Below are 18,840 nucleotides of genomic sequence, written 5' to 3'. Positions count from 1 at the left end.
AGAATGTTGCTGAAATATCCCCTAGGGCCTTTGACATGCTCCAGAGAGGGGCAGAGTTTATGTATATGTTGACCATGGAACACTGTTTTCCAGGAGTATTCCATGGAATATTTTAGAAACATTGGATTAGACTAACAGCCACACAAAGTCTTTTTAGTGTTTATAGTCTCTGATACCTGTGCTAAGCCAAGTTATAACCCAAAGAATTATATTGAAGTAGTACCTTTACTAAACTAGGATACTAATGTAATCAATAGGCCATTTGTTGGGATAAGCATTAGAGTCACCCACATCAGAAGAATTTTCAGCATTAGGCTAAAACAAAAATTGCTTAGTAATTCAGTCCATGTTGTCACCTTCACAGAACACCAGAATATAGAATTTCAGCTGTAGCTTGAGGGTTTTTATTATAGTCTGGAAGGCTGAGAGTTGCTTTAACTGTTCATTTATAATTTTGTTTTTCTGAAATGACAGTATCTTTATTTGGATAATTGGAGCCATTTTAGAACGAAAGAATTGTTCATTTTACACTGAAAAACAGATAGGGATTTATTAGCCGACTTCCTCACTTTAATGGGTTTGAAAACGAAGGCCTGACATGGTAGAGGCTCACCTCTAGTTAGAGTAGGAGTCTAGCTTTTTATTTATAGGCTGCTATTCTCTCTCCTATCTCTGTGACTTGGTCCTCTCTCCCTTTGAACAAAACCTATTAAATGGGTTGCCTTGGAAATGGGTGAGAATTAATCAGGAAAGTCATCCTAAGCAAATTCTCTGCTAGTATACACTCTGACACCCTGACAACCTGCTTGCCACAAGACCCAAATATACTCTCCCCTTATGAGAAGCATGATAATATTTGCAGAAATGGAAGCATTTGTATTTTTGGAGGAACAAAAAGAAGGTGCTATTGTTTGATATTTTGTATTGAAAACTGAACTTTCTCAAGAAGTGAAAAAATTCCTTATTTTATTCCACCTCAAAGGGAATGGGTCATTTTTGTCTATTGGCAGAATTGAGACTAGGACCAGGCACCTTGACTTTTAGCCTCATTACATTGATGCCTATGTCATTGCATTTCAGCAATGACCCACCAAAAACCTTTCTCTCTATCTAATAGCTGAACATCTCTGATTTGCCCTCTTGGGCCAGGAAAATTAACTCCACAGGTGAGGTATTGGCAGTGAACTATTAATGTCCACTCATACCTGACTAATCAACTATTTTCTGTCCTCTAGATCTCACTTTCATTGTTATCTATTTATGTCATCAGAAAATATTGAATATTAGAAAAGTAGAAAAAGAATTATGATTAAAGATGGAAACTATTTTGCTCCTGAAATTTTTAAACCAAAGTAATGATCTGTGTTCTTTTTTATGAATAGACTATTCACAGAATATGTTAATTTTTTTTAGTAACCATTTTTTGGTCTGGAAAGTAAAAAAATGGTGTGTTATACAGTTCTGCAACCAAGTTGGCTCATTGTAAGTGTATATTGACTTTTTATGTATAATGTGGAACCAATAAAAAATAATAGACTGAAGTTGCTTGTAATCATGGGTGTTGGCCATTAAAAAAAGCTTCATGCATATGGTAACTGGCAACTTGAAAGTGTCATGAACTGAAAATGTAAACCATATAAAGTGAGAGAAAAAGAGAGAAACTATGAGGAAACTGAGTGCTAAATGTGTTCATCTTCATCTAAGCAGAATCATTATTTATAACCAATAAATAATACCTTTCCCTTTTCCAATCAGGACAGCAGCAAAATATATACAACGCACATTTCCTATTTGGAAATCTACAATGAATGTGGTTATGATCTTTTGGATCCAAGACATGAAGCCTCCAGTTTGGAAGATTTGCCGTGAGTAGCAGAACAACAAAGAATGGAGGGAAATTACTTTCAGATGTTCTCTTCAATTGTTTTCTTTGAAACTTTGTGTGTTTCTGGTCTCAATCATAATTAACAAATACTGGATAACCGAATCTTTTTGTAATATAATGGATTTTTTTTCAGTTATGACAAATGGACAGTAGTGATGGGAACTAAAATTGCCTGAAACACATTTCTTGGGAAAATCTCTTGGAGTTGGCAGAAGAGAGTGCGATGAATTTTCTCTAAGATTGGGTGCTTAGAGGATTGATGGGATATGACAGTACTACTTTCTTCCTGCCACATGAAACCCTGTTGCTCTTCTAATTGTGGCCTTTTTCTGAGAAGAAGGTATTCAAATTAGAGTTCAAGCAGCAATAAGAGAATCTGAGACAGAGAAAATAACATTTTTACGTTTTCCTCAAATGCTTCTCTACCATGGTTAATGCTAACTTTGGCACTCATTTGATCAGATTGGCACTGATTGTTTCATGACTGAAATTTAAATAGCGTCTTCAAAATTTATCTAATAGTGGAGCAAGTTACCCTGCCAGCATTTATATAACATTGCTCAATGCTTGTTTGAATATCTGCCTATATTAGATATATATTAATTGGTAACTGTTCATATACTTTTGTTCAGACATCTGCATATATCAAAAGTAGCCTATAGCCAAGAAAATATATCTTTATATTCTTATTAGTCTAATTTAGAAATACATATTCATTCTCTCCCAAAAAGATTAACAATCAGTTGTTTATTTTAATTTGCATTATCTCCACACCAAAAGGGCTATCCAATTCTTGAATTGTTCTGAAATTTTATAGTAGTGAATATATTCGAAGTAACAGGCTATTGACTTGGATATGGGACTCTTCTTTCTTAATGACATTTTTATTTTAATGGGATTTGTTGTCATGTAATTACAGTCCAAAATGTGAGAATAAGAACAGTTTTAGAGCACTTTTGTGTATGTGTGTGGAAGTTTCTCGAAAACAACTCTTATATAACTGAGGTCACTTCTAACTTGAGTCAGTGAACTCTCCAACAAGAAGACAAAGCTACTAAAGGAGGAGAAGTCGTTGAAGATGAAAGCTAGCAACATCTCTGGAGACAATCTGACCAGCATTGAGAATGACTGCTGAATGCTAGCCATGCTGAGAAATGTGGAGGACACAGGGTGGACTAAGGCATTGTGCTTGCTCTCAAGCTTGCTCTTTTCTAAAAGAAGCCCATTTGAAAATACTGAAATCACTTTTTCTTCTTTTGTGAAGGATAGAAAACTCAACAAATAAGTCCTCTCCTGTGAAGGTCACCAGTCTTTTTAACTCTTTACATTGGAGGTTGAAAGATTGTTAAATATTACTTAATCCAATGCCCACATTTTATAAACAGAGAAATCCAGAAAAATGAAATAACTTACCTAAGACTGTAGGACTGGAACTGGAACCCAAATTTCCAGACTTCTCATCAAGTACTTTTTTTTCTATATATTATGTTACTTCTCTTAAGAGTTCAATGGACTTTTCTCATTCCTAGCTCTTCCCATTGTTAGGCTGCACCAAACCATGTCGATTAGATTCAGATGAAAAGAGCTCATGCTCTATTCTTCTCCCTCTACACTGTAATTTCAAAACGTCTGCTTCACAGTTTCAATTCAACAAATAATTTTTAAAAGTTATTAAGGACTTATTCTGGTTTAGGCAGTAGAGACACTACTAAACCAAGTAAGGGATATGTCCTACCTCTGAGGAATTTATTGTAAATATAAACATCTAGTATGATATCCTTAGACAGCAAACTTATCTATGTAAAATTTATTATCATCAGTCAATCAAACTTTCTAATGGAAATCTCCTTTTTAAGTCAATGACTCCTTAATTCTCTAGGCCCCACTATAAAAATTTTGAAGCTTGGCCAGGGGCGGTGTCTCACACCTGTAATCCCAGCACTTTGGGAGGCCGAGGCAGGCAGATCACAAGGTCAGATCGAGACCATCCTGGCTAACATGGTGAAACCCCATCTCTATTAAAAGTACAAAAAATTAGCCGGGTTTGGTGGCTCCTGTAGTCCCAGCTACTCGGGAGGCTGAGGCAGGAGAATCGCTTGAACCCGGGAGGCAGAGGTGTGGAGATAATGAGGTTTGACTGGTATTGAATCTGCTAGTTTTCTGAGGGCCTTAGATGAGTTTGCCTTTTACTAAGATGATAACATAATTATTTATAATGAAATTTTTTTTTTGCTATACTTGGATTAGATTAAGCATATGTGCTATTAATTACAAACTCTTGAACTGGGGCATACTATAACTCTGAAATTCTAGCTCTCTGGTTGACTCATTTCATTGTTGTGAGCTGAAATGTCTCAAATACTTTGAATGCCTTCTAAACATAGTAGGCAAAATGTCTGTTGACCTTGGTCCCCACTCGTAGTCATCCATTTGAGGGACAATGGCAATATACCCATTTTATCTCTTTTGCATTCTTATACAAGGCTTAACTATATAAAATCAACTCAGGGTCATGTTGGTGCTGCACAGTAATAGCCATCATTAACAGCTTCCTTACCATTGAGTGACAAAGCATCCCCAAATATCACCTGCGAGATGCTCTTCTCACATACACTCTGCCTTTTCTATTTTTTTTTCTTTTACATTCTAAGATGTACCACTTGCCTGCTCTTGCAGAACTTTTGCCTATAAAACTGTCTGTGGATTTTGTATATATTATGTCAGAGCACTAAACTAAAGTCATTTGCTTTTTTCAAATGTTGCTATAGTCATTTGTTTAGTAAATGTGAGAAATACTGACATCTAAATTAACAATCAAAGGTGATTAAACCAAACTTAACCAAGATGAAATACATAATTGAATAGTTCAATAACTATTATAGAAGTTGAATTTATAATTTTTGTAAGTTTCACAAAATGAAATCTTGAGGCCTAGACGGTTTCACTGGAAAATTCTACCAAATATTTAAAGAAGAATTAACACCAATTTTACATAATCTCTTTCAGGAAATAGAAGAGAGAACAATTCCCAGGTTATTCTCTGAGTCTAGTATTGCCCTGATACCAAAACCAGGCAAAGATTGTTCAAAAAAAAAAACAAAAAAAACAAAAAAACTACAGACTGATATCTCTCAAGAACATAGGCTCAAAAATTCGCAACAAAATATTGGCAATTGAATCCACAAATGTATAAAATCAATACTATATCATGACCAAGTGAGATTAATTCTAGATTGCAAAACTAGTTCAACATTCGAGAAGCAATCAATGTAATCCACAGGCTAAAAAAGAAAAATTATACGAAGCTCAGAAATAGTATTTAACACCCATTCTTGATAGAAATCTAAACAAGTTAGAAATAAGGAGAATCACCTCAGTTTGTTAAAGAGCATCTACAAAATCCTACAGCTAACAAATGTGTAATGGTGAAAGACTGAAATGTTTTCCTCCTAAGATCAGAAACAATACAACAATTCTTTTTCAATATAGTATGGAGATACTAGTCACTTCAGTAAAAGAAAAACAAGAAAAGACATACGTATTGTCTACTAAAATATCCCAAAGAATTTGTGATCTCTTCTGAAAAAAAAGCAGAGGGAACATGTTCTAACTCATCCAGTGATCCCAGCATTATCCAAACACTAAAAGCAGACAAGTGCATTACGAGAAAGGAAAACTACAGACTAGTATCTCTTGTGACCACACATGCAAAAATCCTCAATAAAATATTAGCAAATTATATTCAAAAATGTATAAAAAGAATTATATACTACAACCAAGTGAGATTTATTTAATGTATGCAAGACTAGTTCAACATTCAAAAATCAATTAATGTACTCCATGGCATGAACAGTCTAAAGAATAAAAATCATATTATCATATCAATAGATGCAGAAAAAATATTTGACAAAATCCAACATCCTCTCATGATAAATACTCTCAGGAAACTAGAAATGGAGGAAATGTTCTCAACTTGATAAAGAATATCTATAAAATGCCTGTAGGTAACATTATATATAATGATGAGAAGCTAGATGCTTTCTCCCAAGATCAGGAACAAGGCAAGTGTGTCCCTCTCACCACTCTGATTCAACATTGTACTGGAAGTCCTAGCCAATTGCAATAATACAGGAAAAAGAAATTAAAGTTATTGGGAAGAAAGAAATACAATTGTCTTTGTTGACAGATGATATAATTATCTATGTAGAACATCTCAAAGAATTGACAAATTCCTGAAACTCATAAGTGATTATGGCATGGTTGCAGAATACAAGGTTAATGTACAAAAGTCAATTGTTTTCCTATATACCAACAATAAATAATTGGAATTTAATATGTAAAACACAATACTGCCTACATTAGCATCAAAAAATAAAATACTTATGTATAAATCTGACAAGATATGTACAAGATCTATATAAGGAAAACTGCAAAGCTGATAAAATAAATCAAAGAATGTCTAATTAAAAAGATATTCCACGTTCATGGATAAGAAAACTCAATATTGTTAAGATGTCAGTTCTTTCTCACTTGATTTGTAGATAAAGTATAGATCAATTTAATCTAAAACAAATTACTAGTAAATTATTTTGTAGATATCAATAAAATGACTATAAATTTTGCAGGAAAGGCAAAATATCCATAATAGCCAACACAATACAGAAGAAGAACAAAGTCAAAAGACTGACATCACCTAACTTCAAGACATACTGTAAAGATGGTAATTAAGGCAGTATGGTAATGGCAAGAGAACTGACAAATGTATCAATGGAACAGAATAGAGATTCCAGAAATAGACCCTTAAAAATATAGTCAGCTGATTTTTGATAAAGAAGCAAAGGCAATTCAGTGGAAAGGGGGTAGTCTTTTTTATAAATAGTACTGGAGCAACTGGATATGCACACATGAAAAAAGTGAATCTAGACATGGACCTTACACCTTTCACAAAATTAACTCGAAATGAGTCATAGACCAGAGTGTACCATGCAAAACTATAAGATAACACAGGAGAAAATCCAGATGGCCTTGGGTTTGCCAATGAGTTTTTAGATGCAACACCAAAAGCATGACCAGTGAAATAAAAATTTAAAAGTTGAACTTTATTAAAATTAAAACTTCTGTTCTGTGAAAGACACGTTAAGAAAATGAAAAGGCAAGTCTCAGGCTGGAAGAAATTAATTATCAAACACATATCTGATAAAGATACAAATATACAAAGAATTTTTATATCTGAAATATGCAAAGAATTTTAAAAACTCAACAATAAGAAAACAAATGCCCCAATTTTTAAAATGGGCAAAAGATCTGAATAGCCACTTCGCTGAAGAAGATACACATACGGCAAATAGCGTATGAAAAGAAGCTCAACATCACCTGTCATTTGGGAATTGCAAATTAAAACAGTGATATACCACTACATACAAATTAGACTGGCTAAAATCTAAAATACTAACACCAAATGCTAGCAAGGATGTGGAGCAACAGGAACTCTTATTCATTGCTGGTAGGAATGCAGAATGATCCCACCACTTTGGAAGACAAATTGGCAGTTTCTTAGAAAATTAAACACACTTTTACCACACGATCCAGCAACTGCGCTCCTAGGTTTTTACCGAAATGAGTTGAAAACTTATGTCTACACAAAAGCCTTCCCACAAAAACATATAGCAGTCTTATTCATAATTGCTAAAAATTGGAAGGAACCAAGATGTTCATCAATAGGTTAACAGATAAACTATAGTACATCCATACAAGGGAATATTATTTGGCAATGAAAAGAAATTAGCTATTAAGCCACAACAAGACATGGAGAAAATGTAAATGCATATTGCTAAGTGCAAAAGTTAGCATGAAAGTCTACATACTGTATGATTCAAACTATATGGCATTCTGGAAAAGGCAAAACTATAGAGACAGTGAAATGATCAGTGATTGTCAGAGGTTGAGGGGGAGGGGTAGAAGAATAAATAGGTGAAGCACAGGGGGTTTCTGGGTGGTGAAACTGTTCTATATGATACTGTAATGGTGGGCACATGATATAATACATTTGTCAAAACCTACAGAATTTACAATACAAAGAATGAACCCTGATGTAAACTATAGGCTTTAGTTAATAAGGTGACAACAAAAAGGAATGAACTATTGAGATAATTAACAACTTGGATGAATCTCCAAGGAGATATGTTGAGTAAAAAAAGCCAATCCCAAAAGATTTACATGCTGTATGATTCCAATTGGTGAACAGATTAGGGGATACAGAGTTAGGGAGGGGAGGGGAATGGTTGGACAAGGTCAACACAAAGGATCCTTGTGATGATGCAGTGTTCTGTGTCTTCACTGTGGCTCTGGATACACAAAGCTACCCATATGATAAAATTGCGTAGAACTAAATGCACACACAGACACACACAAGGGAACATAAGCAAAATTGGGGAAATTGCATATAATTAAATATTAAATGTACACACAAGCACATGCAAGTGAACGCGAGCAAAACTGGGATAATTGCATAGAACTAAAATGTATACACACGCACATACACACACACTCACACAAATGAGTACAAGCAAAACTGGAAAAATCTGAATAAGATTGGTGGATTGGATTGCCAATGTCCTGGTTGTGATATTTTAATACTATAGTTTTGCAAGATGTTACAATTGGGAAAAACTGGGCAATGGGTATATGAGATTTCCCTCAATTATTTCTTATAGCTGTATGTGAATCTACAATAATCTCAAAAGGTTTAATTTAAAAAGTAATTGGCTATATATTTGTATGTAGACATACATATGCATATACACACATATGTGTATTAAACCTATTCTGTATTTAGAAATTTTTTAGTATTTCAAATGAAAATAGAAATTCTGTTTTTGAAAGCTTCTTATGTCACATGCTATAAAAGGAATATAGTTAGAATCTAAGTTTGTCTCATGAAGTAAAACAGGATAACTGTTGGTCTCAGCTGTAGAGAAAATAGTCACCTTACTTTAGTATAATTTTAGTATTCCTAAATAGGGAAGCATATTCCATTTAAGATTCTAACGATTGTCATGGTTATTACTATAAAAAGGAACCAGTAAACTCCAGCATTCAGTATTGAAATCTTGACTGTGTTGTATTTTTGAATAATTTGTCATCAAAGGGGAAAAAGTCACCAAATGTTAAATTTAAGTCACCACATTTCTAACACCTACTGGATAGAAAACACTGCTAAGTGATGCAGGAGTTACAAAAAAATTAATGCACAGTCTCTGCTCTCATGGCTTACAGTGCAGTCATGTGAATTCATTCATATACTCAGCAAACATTTGTTGAGACCCAACTTTGTTCCAGCCATTGTGCTAGGCATCATGTTTGCTAACGTAGTACCTGTTTCCCTGAAACTCATAGCAGAGAGGATAAAGCTAGTATAAAATAGCGTAAGGTGGAATGTGAAAAACATTGTAAGAGAGCCAAAAAAAATGACAAGAGCTCACAGGAGAAAGAAATCACATCAAGAGATCAGGCAAAGATTCATAGGGAAGATGGCAGATGAAATCATCCTTGAGGGAAGGGGTAGGACTTGGGGCAGTGGAGTGTGGCTTTTGTGTGGAAACAAAGAGAAGTTGAAGCATAGGGCTTGTTCTGTGACAGTTAGTAGACCTGTTTGACTGGAACCCAGCATTAAGACTGGCAAGGTATAAATGCAAGGATTTGGCAGGCAAGGTGTAGCCCTTGGAGATTTTGACTCCAGGACATAGCATAATTGGTACTGCCTTTTAGGAAGAAAAATCAGTTAGTAGTGTGTAGGACTGGAATGAGGTGGACAAGAGTCAGAGCATTGTGGGAAGTTACTAGGACTGCTTAGGTGGCAGCGGGAGTAAGAAACAAAGGAACAAAATTGGAAGACATCATAATCCAGTGACTTGAAATTTAACTAAGTGTAAGAATCACCTGTGATGATTGTTAAAAATACTAATTCCTGGCTTCCACCCCCAGAAAATTCACAAATGTTTGAATAAACATCCCAGGTGATTCTAATGCCGGAGGTTTGCCTTAATCCCTTCCCTCATCCACCTAGGGAAAGTTGTTTTTTGAAATACCAGGAAAATCTCTCCGAAGAGGCTAGTGAACCAGTATTTATTGAGCACTTATTTTATGCCATTTTTTGTGCTAAGTACTGTGCATACATTATCTCATTTAAGAAAGTAGGTATTATAATCCATGTTTTATGGTTGACAAAACTGAGGTTCACAGAGATTGTGTGATGTTTCCCCAGGATTTCATGTCTGCTAAGAGCTAGAACCAGGATATTAACCCTGTTCCATTAAACATCAGAGCTGGGGGTGCTGGTGTTCTTTCCTAAGAGATCCGTGTCATATCCCAGTATTCCACCTGAAGCAGACTGTGGTTTCTAGGTTTCTTTAGGCCTCTGGAGCCACTTGTGTCAGTCTGGGTGAGCCAAAGCTTGTCCATTTCAGCCCCATCTGGTTCATGTAAGACTCTCTGCAAAGGTCTGAAAGTAAATGTTCTTGGCCTCAAAGGGCTGTGGTTCTAATAGAACAGACTCATAAACTGATCATTTCAGTTGTGCATAGTAAGTGATAAGATGCCCTGGATTCTGTGGGGGCAGAAGAGGGGAAACTGATTTCAACCTGGGGGTTCAGAGAAGACTGGAGTAGGCTCCACCACATTATGGTCTCCAACCTCAGCTGGGCCCTCAGACTGCTGAGCAACACATTCATGTGCCCGGTGCTTTTTGTTCCCATCCTCACAATGATTATACCAGATGTTCATCTCTTTGGTAAACTACTCTCTGCCCCAAATCTCTTTGAAGCCAGTTGTATCTCTATCTCAGAAAGAATATGGAAACTGTCAAACATAAATTTCCTCAGCTTCCTGCCTGTCACCCTTTTTCTCACTTACCTACTTTCCTCTAGTCTCAGGAACTCTGTCCTTTTGGAAGCCAGTTCTCCCCCATACACTTTGGACTCTCCTTGCGTCAGCCCTAAACCTGTTTTGTTTGGCCTACACATTTTGTGTTTAAGAACTTTTTACTTAGTGCTTTTAGATGAGGCATGCATCCTTCAGTTCTTACTACTACCTTTTGCATTACATGTTTCATTTGTGTTATTTTTTCTGTCTCCTATGGGGATTTGAGGGGATTCCTAGGCCTATAAGCATAGATCTCAAAGTTAAAGCTAACTCCAGTCTTTTCTTAAACTGAGTTAATTACTGACACAGCTGGAATGGTAGCCTCTTCTGGAGTTGGGGGTGCTTTCCTGTAGGATGATATAAGTAACCAGTGACCAGTGATGTTAAGTCCTACTCTATGTCTTGGCCAGGGACTGTGTACATTGAGAACTGAAACATTGTCAGTAATCATGATGAAGGAATAGAAAGCCCCCGCAGCCTGAAAATGACATAATTCCACAGGAAGCCTATCCCAACCTACTAGAGTAATAACAAGGGGGAAAGCTGGCTTCCTCTACCCTCAATAGCCAATTGAAGGAGATTGTTCTCAATATCAGAAATGTCTTAGACAATTAGGAGGTTGTCTTAGTCAGCTTGGGTTGCCATAACAAAATACCATAGACTGGGTAGCTTAAACAACAGATGCTTACTTCTCACAGTTCTGGAGGCTGGGAAGTCCAAGATCAAAGTACTGGCAGGTTTGGTGTCTGGTGAGGGCTCTCTTCCTGGCTTGCAGACTGTTGCCTCCTTGCCTGGTGGGGAGAGAAAGAGAGAGAGAGCTCTTGTTATAAGGATACTAATACCATCATGGGATGGGACCCCACCCTCATGACCTCATTTAAACCGAATTACCTCCCAAAAGCTCCACCTCTAAATATCATCACATTGGAAGTTAGGGCTTCAACATATGAATTTAGAGGGGACACAGACATTTAGTCCATATGATAGAAATGTTAGCTTTCACCAACCATTGCCTAATAAGTGATGCGTGGAAGGATGGGAAGAAACAGTTTCAGTGTTTTCACTCGTATATCTGGAATATAGAAATATATCAGTGATATTTAGAGCTTTTAGTGACATGAATTAATTAATGACAGGAAAAACACTGTCACATCAATCTATTCCATTTTTCTTGTGCTTTGTGTATAAACAAATGCATACACTTTCTTCAGCCATTAAGAGGTGAAATACACATTCTAAACTGCGCATTAGTATGGATTTGTCTTGCTTTGACAGATTGTCCTGTTAGTCTCCATGATTGCATTATGAATTGATTTATTCTGATAGTACATCATTTTCAGAATCTATTCTCAATTTTCAGTATATAAAGCAAAACCTTAGGATTACTTAAAACAGCTTTGAATGATTCTAAGCTTGCTTGATCACTTTATTCTGTTCTTTAGAAAAATGTACAGGGTTTAGAAACACGTCTATTGTAGCTCAACTGATAGAGAAAAAAATTATTACAACCTTTTGAGAGTGTTAATACCATGTATACCAACAATTTACCATATTGCAAGAATCTCAATTAGCTGTTTTGAGTGCATTATAAAGAATTTAATCTGTATTCGTCTCTTCAATTAACTTACCATTTAGTTGGAAAATGGGGTATACACATGAAACACCTGAAGAGGCTTCTGCACCACACTCGACTATCTCGCTAATAATGTATATACATGTGAAAAGAGCATACACACGATTTAGAGCTTCAGTCATCTCATAAAAGGAGCCCACTTCAGCCAGTTGTTTCCCATCACTACCCACTCAGGCCCCTTTTAACACCCCTGTCTCTGCTCCCATAACCCTCAATGGTTTCCTAATTTTACTGACGTATAGCAAGTTCTGACTGAGCCAAGAGCTGACAGTGCTGCTGAGGTGGGAGCAGAGCTGAGCTGGCCTGAGAGAGGGGACACATGGGAAGAGCCTTTAGAATGAAGTCTAGGTGAGGGAAGTGAAGAGATTATGTCAGATGGCTGGAGGAGTTATCTGGGCCAGGTGATGAAGGTCACAAGCAGTATATTAATCTCCCTGCTCTGGAACTTCCATAGCAGTTAGCCTCTGTGTGATTCCACAGTTAATTGTAATTGGCTTTGTGTTTTTACATTGAATTCTAAGGTAGTTGAAGATGTTCTACAAAATGAAAGTTAGTTATTATGAAACAGAGATAAGACTGATGGTATTCAGACCAACTGGCCAGCTATTATCTATTAGTATTTATCTAACTCGATCTAAGAAGCAAGCCCTAGGAATAATCCATTTAGAAAAATAATGGCTAAATAGATCTCTTTTACAATAGCAAAAGAAGGTAAAATGCTTAGGAAATGTTCGAGAACTTTGTGAACAAGATAGTACATTTTTCTGTGAAAGTAAAAGAAGACTTGAAAATAGATAGTTATTAATCTGTTTCTGAGTGTGCAGTATGAATACCTTAAAGGGGTATTCTCATATTAATGCATAGGTTCAATGAAATTCCAAACAAAATCACAGAGGCTTTAGAAAACATATATATATATATGATTCCAGAGTTTATCTGAAAGGATAGACAACCAAGAACAAAGAAATTTTCAAAAAGTAGAGAAGTGAGAGAAAATTAATGACACTATCTATTCAAATTAAGTAAAAATTCTAATAATGAAATCATGTTGTACTACTTCTAAATTAAACAGATGAAGAAAAGCAAACAGATTAAACCAGAATCATATTCTATACAATGTAATCATTTAATGTAGGTAGAGGGAAGAATTCTTCAGTCAACAGTATTGGACATTTGTGTTAGTAAATTAACAACTGCAGGTAATAGCAGCCTAACTTACAATGGCTTAACCAAATAGTCTGTTCCTTGCCACACCCCAAGCCTCACCTCTCCCACACCACCGCACCTTAAAGATTCTAAAAATAGGCAGTGAGGGCTGCTGTGGAAGCTCCAGGATGCCTTCAGGGCTTCATTCCATCATTCCATCATTCTGCACAGCCATTCTTAGTGGGCAGCTTTATTCATCATGCAAAATGGCTGCCTCACCTCCAGCATCTCGTGCACGTTTCTGGAAGGAAACAGGCACCTGCTGCCTGAGGCTGCTCATGTCCAGGAAGCTCCATCCAATGACTTTCACTTATTTGTCACTGACCAGAATTTTGTGATATGGGCAGCCTTAGTTGCAAGAGAGTCTGGGAAAGTCTAGTGTCTTTAAATAATTCCCTGAACAAAATCAAAGCCTAATAGTTAGGGAGAAGGGGAGGACAGATCCCATACAGGCAACCTGCATCATGAGCCACACAATCATTGATGGAGAGGAAAAATCCATTTAGAGCCCTTATTTCATTCCATCCACTCATATCCCAAAAGAGTAGAAGTGAATTTTTATATACTCTGTTGATTTGGAAGGACTTTAAGCTTAAAAACTGCAGAAATAAAAGAAAAGATTGATACATTATAATAATTTAAACTTTTATATGTTAAAACAAACAAAATTTCTAATACGTCAAAGTTAAAAAGCAAGCACATACAAAATTTCCATAACAAATATAAGAAACAAAATATTTTATATATAAGGAGCTCACACATTTAAGTACCCTAAATAAGTAGACAAAAGACAAAACAATGTAACAGTTAACAAACAGATGGAAATAGGTTCAATTTCTTTGTTTCTTTGTTTTTTTTTGAGCTGGATTTTCTCTGTTGTTGCCCAGGTTGGAGTGCAGTGGTGCGATCTTGGCTCACTGCAACCTCTGCATCCCGGGTTCAAGCCATTCTCCTGCCTCAGCCTCCTGAGTAGCTGGAATTGCAGGTGCCCGCCACCACACCCGGCTAATTTTTGGAATTTTTAATAGAGATGGGGTTTCACCATGTTGGCCAGGCTGGTCTTGAACTCCTGACCTCAGGTGATCCACCCGCCTTGGCCTCCCAAAGAGCTGGGATTACAGGTGTAAGCCACCACGCCTGGCCGAAATAGGTTCAATTTCATTAACCATTCAAAGAATGTAAATTAAACAGAACATTTTAACCTAAAATATTAGCAAAAATTTAAAAACTAATGTTCAGTGTTATTAAAATGATAGTGAAACAGTCGCTCTCATACAGTAGGAATGTAAATCAGTATAACATTTTTGGAAAGCATTTTGCTGCCTGCCTTCAAGGAAGCTACTATTTATTGGATTTTAATGTGCAACATACACTACTAAGCACATTCGTTCATTCATCCAATGTATTATTGTGCATCAAACATATACCAGGTGTCCTAAAAGGCCTGGGGCACAGCGATGAACAAGGAACTTAAATACATGATTTTTTTCTCAGCAGTCCACTGTAGAAGTGATATTGTCCTCAGTTTATAGAGGAGACAGAGATGCAATGAGAGTTCCTAAGATGCCAAAGACTTACTGCTAGCACATGGGGTGGGGCCAGGATCTCAGCTCAGGATTGTCCATTCCACAGAGGGTGCTATAGGCCTCCCAGGTATGATGAGAGCCTTAAAGCTGTTCATAACTTTTGATCTTGTAATGTCACCCCCAGAAATCATCCCTAAGGAGAAAATATGAATTATTTCAAAAGCTTCAGGAACAGATATATATTGATACAGTTAAAGATATGTGTGTGTGTGTGTGTGTGTGTGTGTGTGTGTGTATATATAATTTGTTGTTTCCAATTTAAAGCTGTTTTAAATAACACGGTAAGATAGATATATATATCTCATAAAAGAATGGTTAAAAAATTTCATTAATACATCCTAACCCTAAAATATTGTGTAACTATTAAAAAATGTTGTAGGCTGGGTGCGTTGGCTCACACCTGTAATCCCAGCACTTTGGGCGGCCAAGGTGGGCAAATCACCTAAGGTCAGGAGTTCAAGACCAGCCTGGCTAACATGGCAAAACCCCGTCTCTACTAAAAATATAAAAATTAGCTGGGTGCAATGGTGAGCACCTGTAATCTCAGCTACTCGGGAGGCTGAAGCAGGAGAATCGCTTGAACCCGGGAGGTGGAGGTTGCAGTGAGCCAAGATCGTGCCACTGCACTTCAGCCTGGGCAACAGTGCAAGACTCTGCCTCAAAATAAGTAAATAAATAAATAAATAAATAAAATGTTGTTAAGAGTGGTCAAAAGAGAGTAACATGCATACATTTATAATTTTATGACAAATCTGCAAAGTGTGTGTAAGAAAATTAAGGCAATATATTAACATACCACATTGTCCTTGTGATGAGGCTCTGCTTTCTTTCTACTTTCATACTTTTTCACAAGAAGCATGTATTATGCTTATAGTTGGAAAAATAATAAACTGAATGTTAAAATGAAAATAAAAGTAAATAAGTTCAGAACTTTTAAAATGTAATATCATAAACTAAGAGGTGTATAAAGCTATTTACCTGGCAGAGGAAATGCTATGGTTTTCCAGAATTACAAATCCATTGCCTCTAGATTTATCTATTCTTATAGGTTTCCCAAATGTGGAAAACTTGAGTACATAATTTGTGGTACTACCACTACAAAATCTGAATAAGAAAGCAAGTATTAGTAAAAATGGGAGAAAATTTCCTTTGAACAAAAGTTGGTAGCTCTAAAGAAAACAAATTTTAGTGCACGGCTCTATAATTACTATATGGAATTAGGCCAAACAAGACATTTCATTAAGTGGTGGGTTATTTGTAAGCCTGGAGCATCAGAAGGAACGTGATATGGCTGAACGTTGTTAGAAATTAGCAAGGAATACTAGTGTAACAAGCACAGTTTTTTGATTATCTAAAATATTCACTTTTGGAAAAGCATGCAAATGATGATGTCTGGCGGGCAATAGGTAAGTGTGTGATAAACCATGTTTCAATACATTAGATATGGGCACCATTGATGGTCGTGAGGTGATATTGTTAGGGCATGGAATAGTTTGGTTAGATTAACATAATACAGAAAGATATTCTTATCAAGTTATTAGCAATCTAAGACTTTATTATATTTGGGTATTATTTTGAAAAAAAAGACAATGGAAATAACATAATGTTTCATATTAGCGCTAAGTCTTAGTGAAATGATTAAATTATAGTGACTAATAAATAAATGAGTGCAATCACCCCTGAGAAATTGTTGGTTCTCCTACACATTAATTGCACCTAGTATGGTTCTATCTTTGCTGATCATAGATCATTCTTGTTTGGGCTTCACATGTCCATAGCAGTGGCCAACAGCTTCCAGTTATGTCCTGAGTCCCTTTGGTGACATTCATTTTCATGGCATATTGAAGCATATGAGCACAGTAAGCAGCAGACACTTCTGGAGAATGTGCAGCTAGTTCCTCATTGTCACTGCATCCTTGAGCCCTGTTGGATACATTACATTAAATGATTTTATCCATTGGTTATTTCAATTCTGTTCCTCTTCAGACAGGGAATAAATCATATACAGATTGCCAGCATTTCTGAAATGGCAGACTTATGGTAGCAGGATAACCTTAGGAGGTTGGTTAAGATCTTTGAGAATTCAGACTCCTAAGAATCCAAGTCTATTAACATTATTATTTAGCAATAAATGTAAATTAGAAGTAAAAATGATAATATTTAGAGGAGATATTTGCCAGTTTGAAATAAAATAAATTCATATGGATAGCAAAAGAAAAATTTATCACAAGAATTACTCAGAATATTTTGCAGTGCTGAGTTTGGACTTCTGATAAAGTATTTTATTTGTTAGTGTTTCCACTTTTATAAAAGTTAGAACTTGGTGTTGTAGGTTGCAGATTATATTAACTAACTTAGTTTCTAAAACGTGTTAAAAGAAAAAGGAAACTCTGTAAAATATTTTAAAGAGATTTATTTTGAGCCAATAAGAATAAAATAAAAAGAGGTTTATTTTGAGCAATCTGGTTACAGATTGGTTTTGTGCATTTCAGAAAGACAGGAATTATAAAATCATAAATCAACACATGAAAGGCATACATTGGTTCAGTTTGAAAAGGCAGACCATCTCAAAGGAGGGACTTAGAAGTCAGAGTTGGGTTTTAGGGATTCTTTGGTTGGCAACTGGTTGAAAGAGTTAAGGTTTGTCTAATGACTTGAAGTCAGTACAAAGGAATGCTTAAGTTGAGACTGCGAGCGTCTGTTATCTGTGCTGTGATGCTACATCAGAGTCAGGTTGGAAAACAAGCCACATTATATTGGATTAATTTTTTAAAACCTTTTAATTAGATTTTATGGTTTGTAGGGTGTGACTTAACACTAGTCTGGCATGGCCTTGGGTCTTGTTTATAATTTGGTGTCTTATTGCCACAAAAAGTTTGTTCTCTGAGTCTTATGATCTCTGTTTTAACGTTAATGCTGGTCAGTTGTGCCGAAACTCCGAAAGGGAGGGCGCATAACGAGGCGTGTCCAACCTCCTTTCCTATCATGGCTGGGAATTCAGTTTGTCAGGTTTTCTGGGGTCCCCTTGGCCAAGAGGGGGTCCATTCAGTTGGTTGAGGGGCTTAGGATTTTATTTTTAGTTTACAAATGTCATGTGATCAGCTGTATTCTTCATTGTCAGTGAAAAGATATGATGTTAGATAAAACTACAAAGAAAAGATATGGTTTTCAAGCTACTAGGAAGAGCTTTTGAAATATCTCAATAATGGACAAAACGTCCATTGCTTTTAGCCCATTTTGTCTAGGTCAACACTAACACAAAAATGTATTGCAGGTTCATGAAACTTTCCCAAGAAACATATTTCAAGTATTTATATTTTATAACCAAAGAAACCTTTTAGAAAGTTGTAATCAATCTAAGAAAATCTACTTTTGAAATTGTTTAAATGCAGAAAGGAGGGATCACCTTACATACTTTTCCTAAAACTTTACATCTCTGCTTTTCCCTAAACCTTCACCATAAAGAGCCTCTGAGAAAATATGCTGGAGAGAAACAAAAAGGATATTGAGAACTGACAAACAAGTGAATGTTGTCTTTATTTAAGTGACTTGTGTTGGGACTATGTTTACAACATGTGAAACATATCCAGTTATTTAGAAGAGCCTGGTGC

The 18,840-nt window shown here is 36.1% G+C and overlaps 1 protein-coding gene across 3 annotated transcripts in view; it reads left to right on the top strand.

Annotated features, from left to right (window-relative positions):
• Window positions 1-18,840, top strand: part of KIF6 (kinesin family member 6) — a 386,628-nt gene that overhangs the window by 89,362 nt on the left and 278,426 nt on the right. For all 3 annotated transcript variants that reach the window (XM_054492899.2, XM_054492898.2, XM_054492897.2), the window contains exon 5: window positions 1,756-1,865. In XM_054492899.2, the coding sequence (XP_054348874.2) occupies window positions 1,756-1,865 (110 nt within the window). The remainder of the gene's footprint in view (window positions 1-1,755; window positions 1,866-18,840) is intronic.

Source organism: Pongo pygmaeus, chromosome 5 (assembly GCF_028885625.2).
Source record: "Pongo pygmaeus isolate AG05252 chromosome 5, NHGRI_mPonPyg2-v2.0_pri, whole genome shotgun sequence".
In the NCBI taxonomy this organism is placed as follows: Eukaryota; Metazoa; Chordata; class Mammalia; order Primates; family Hominidae; genus Pongo; species Pongo pygmaeus.
This window is presented reverse-complemented; position numbering and strand designations above follow the sequence as displayed.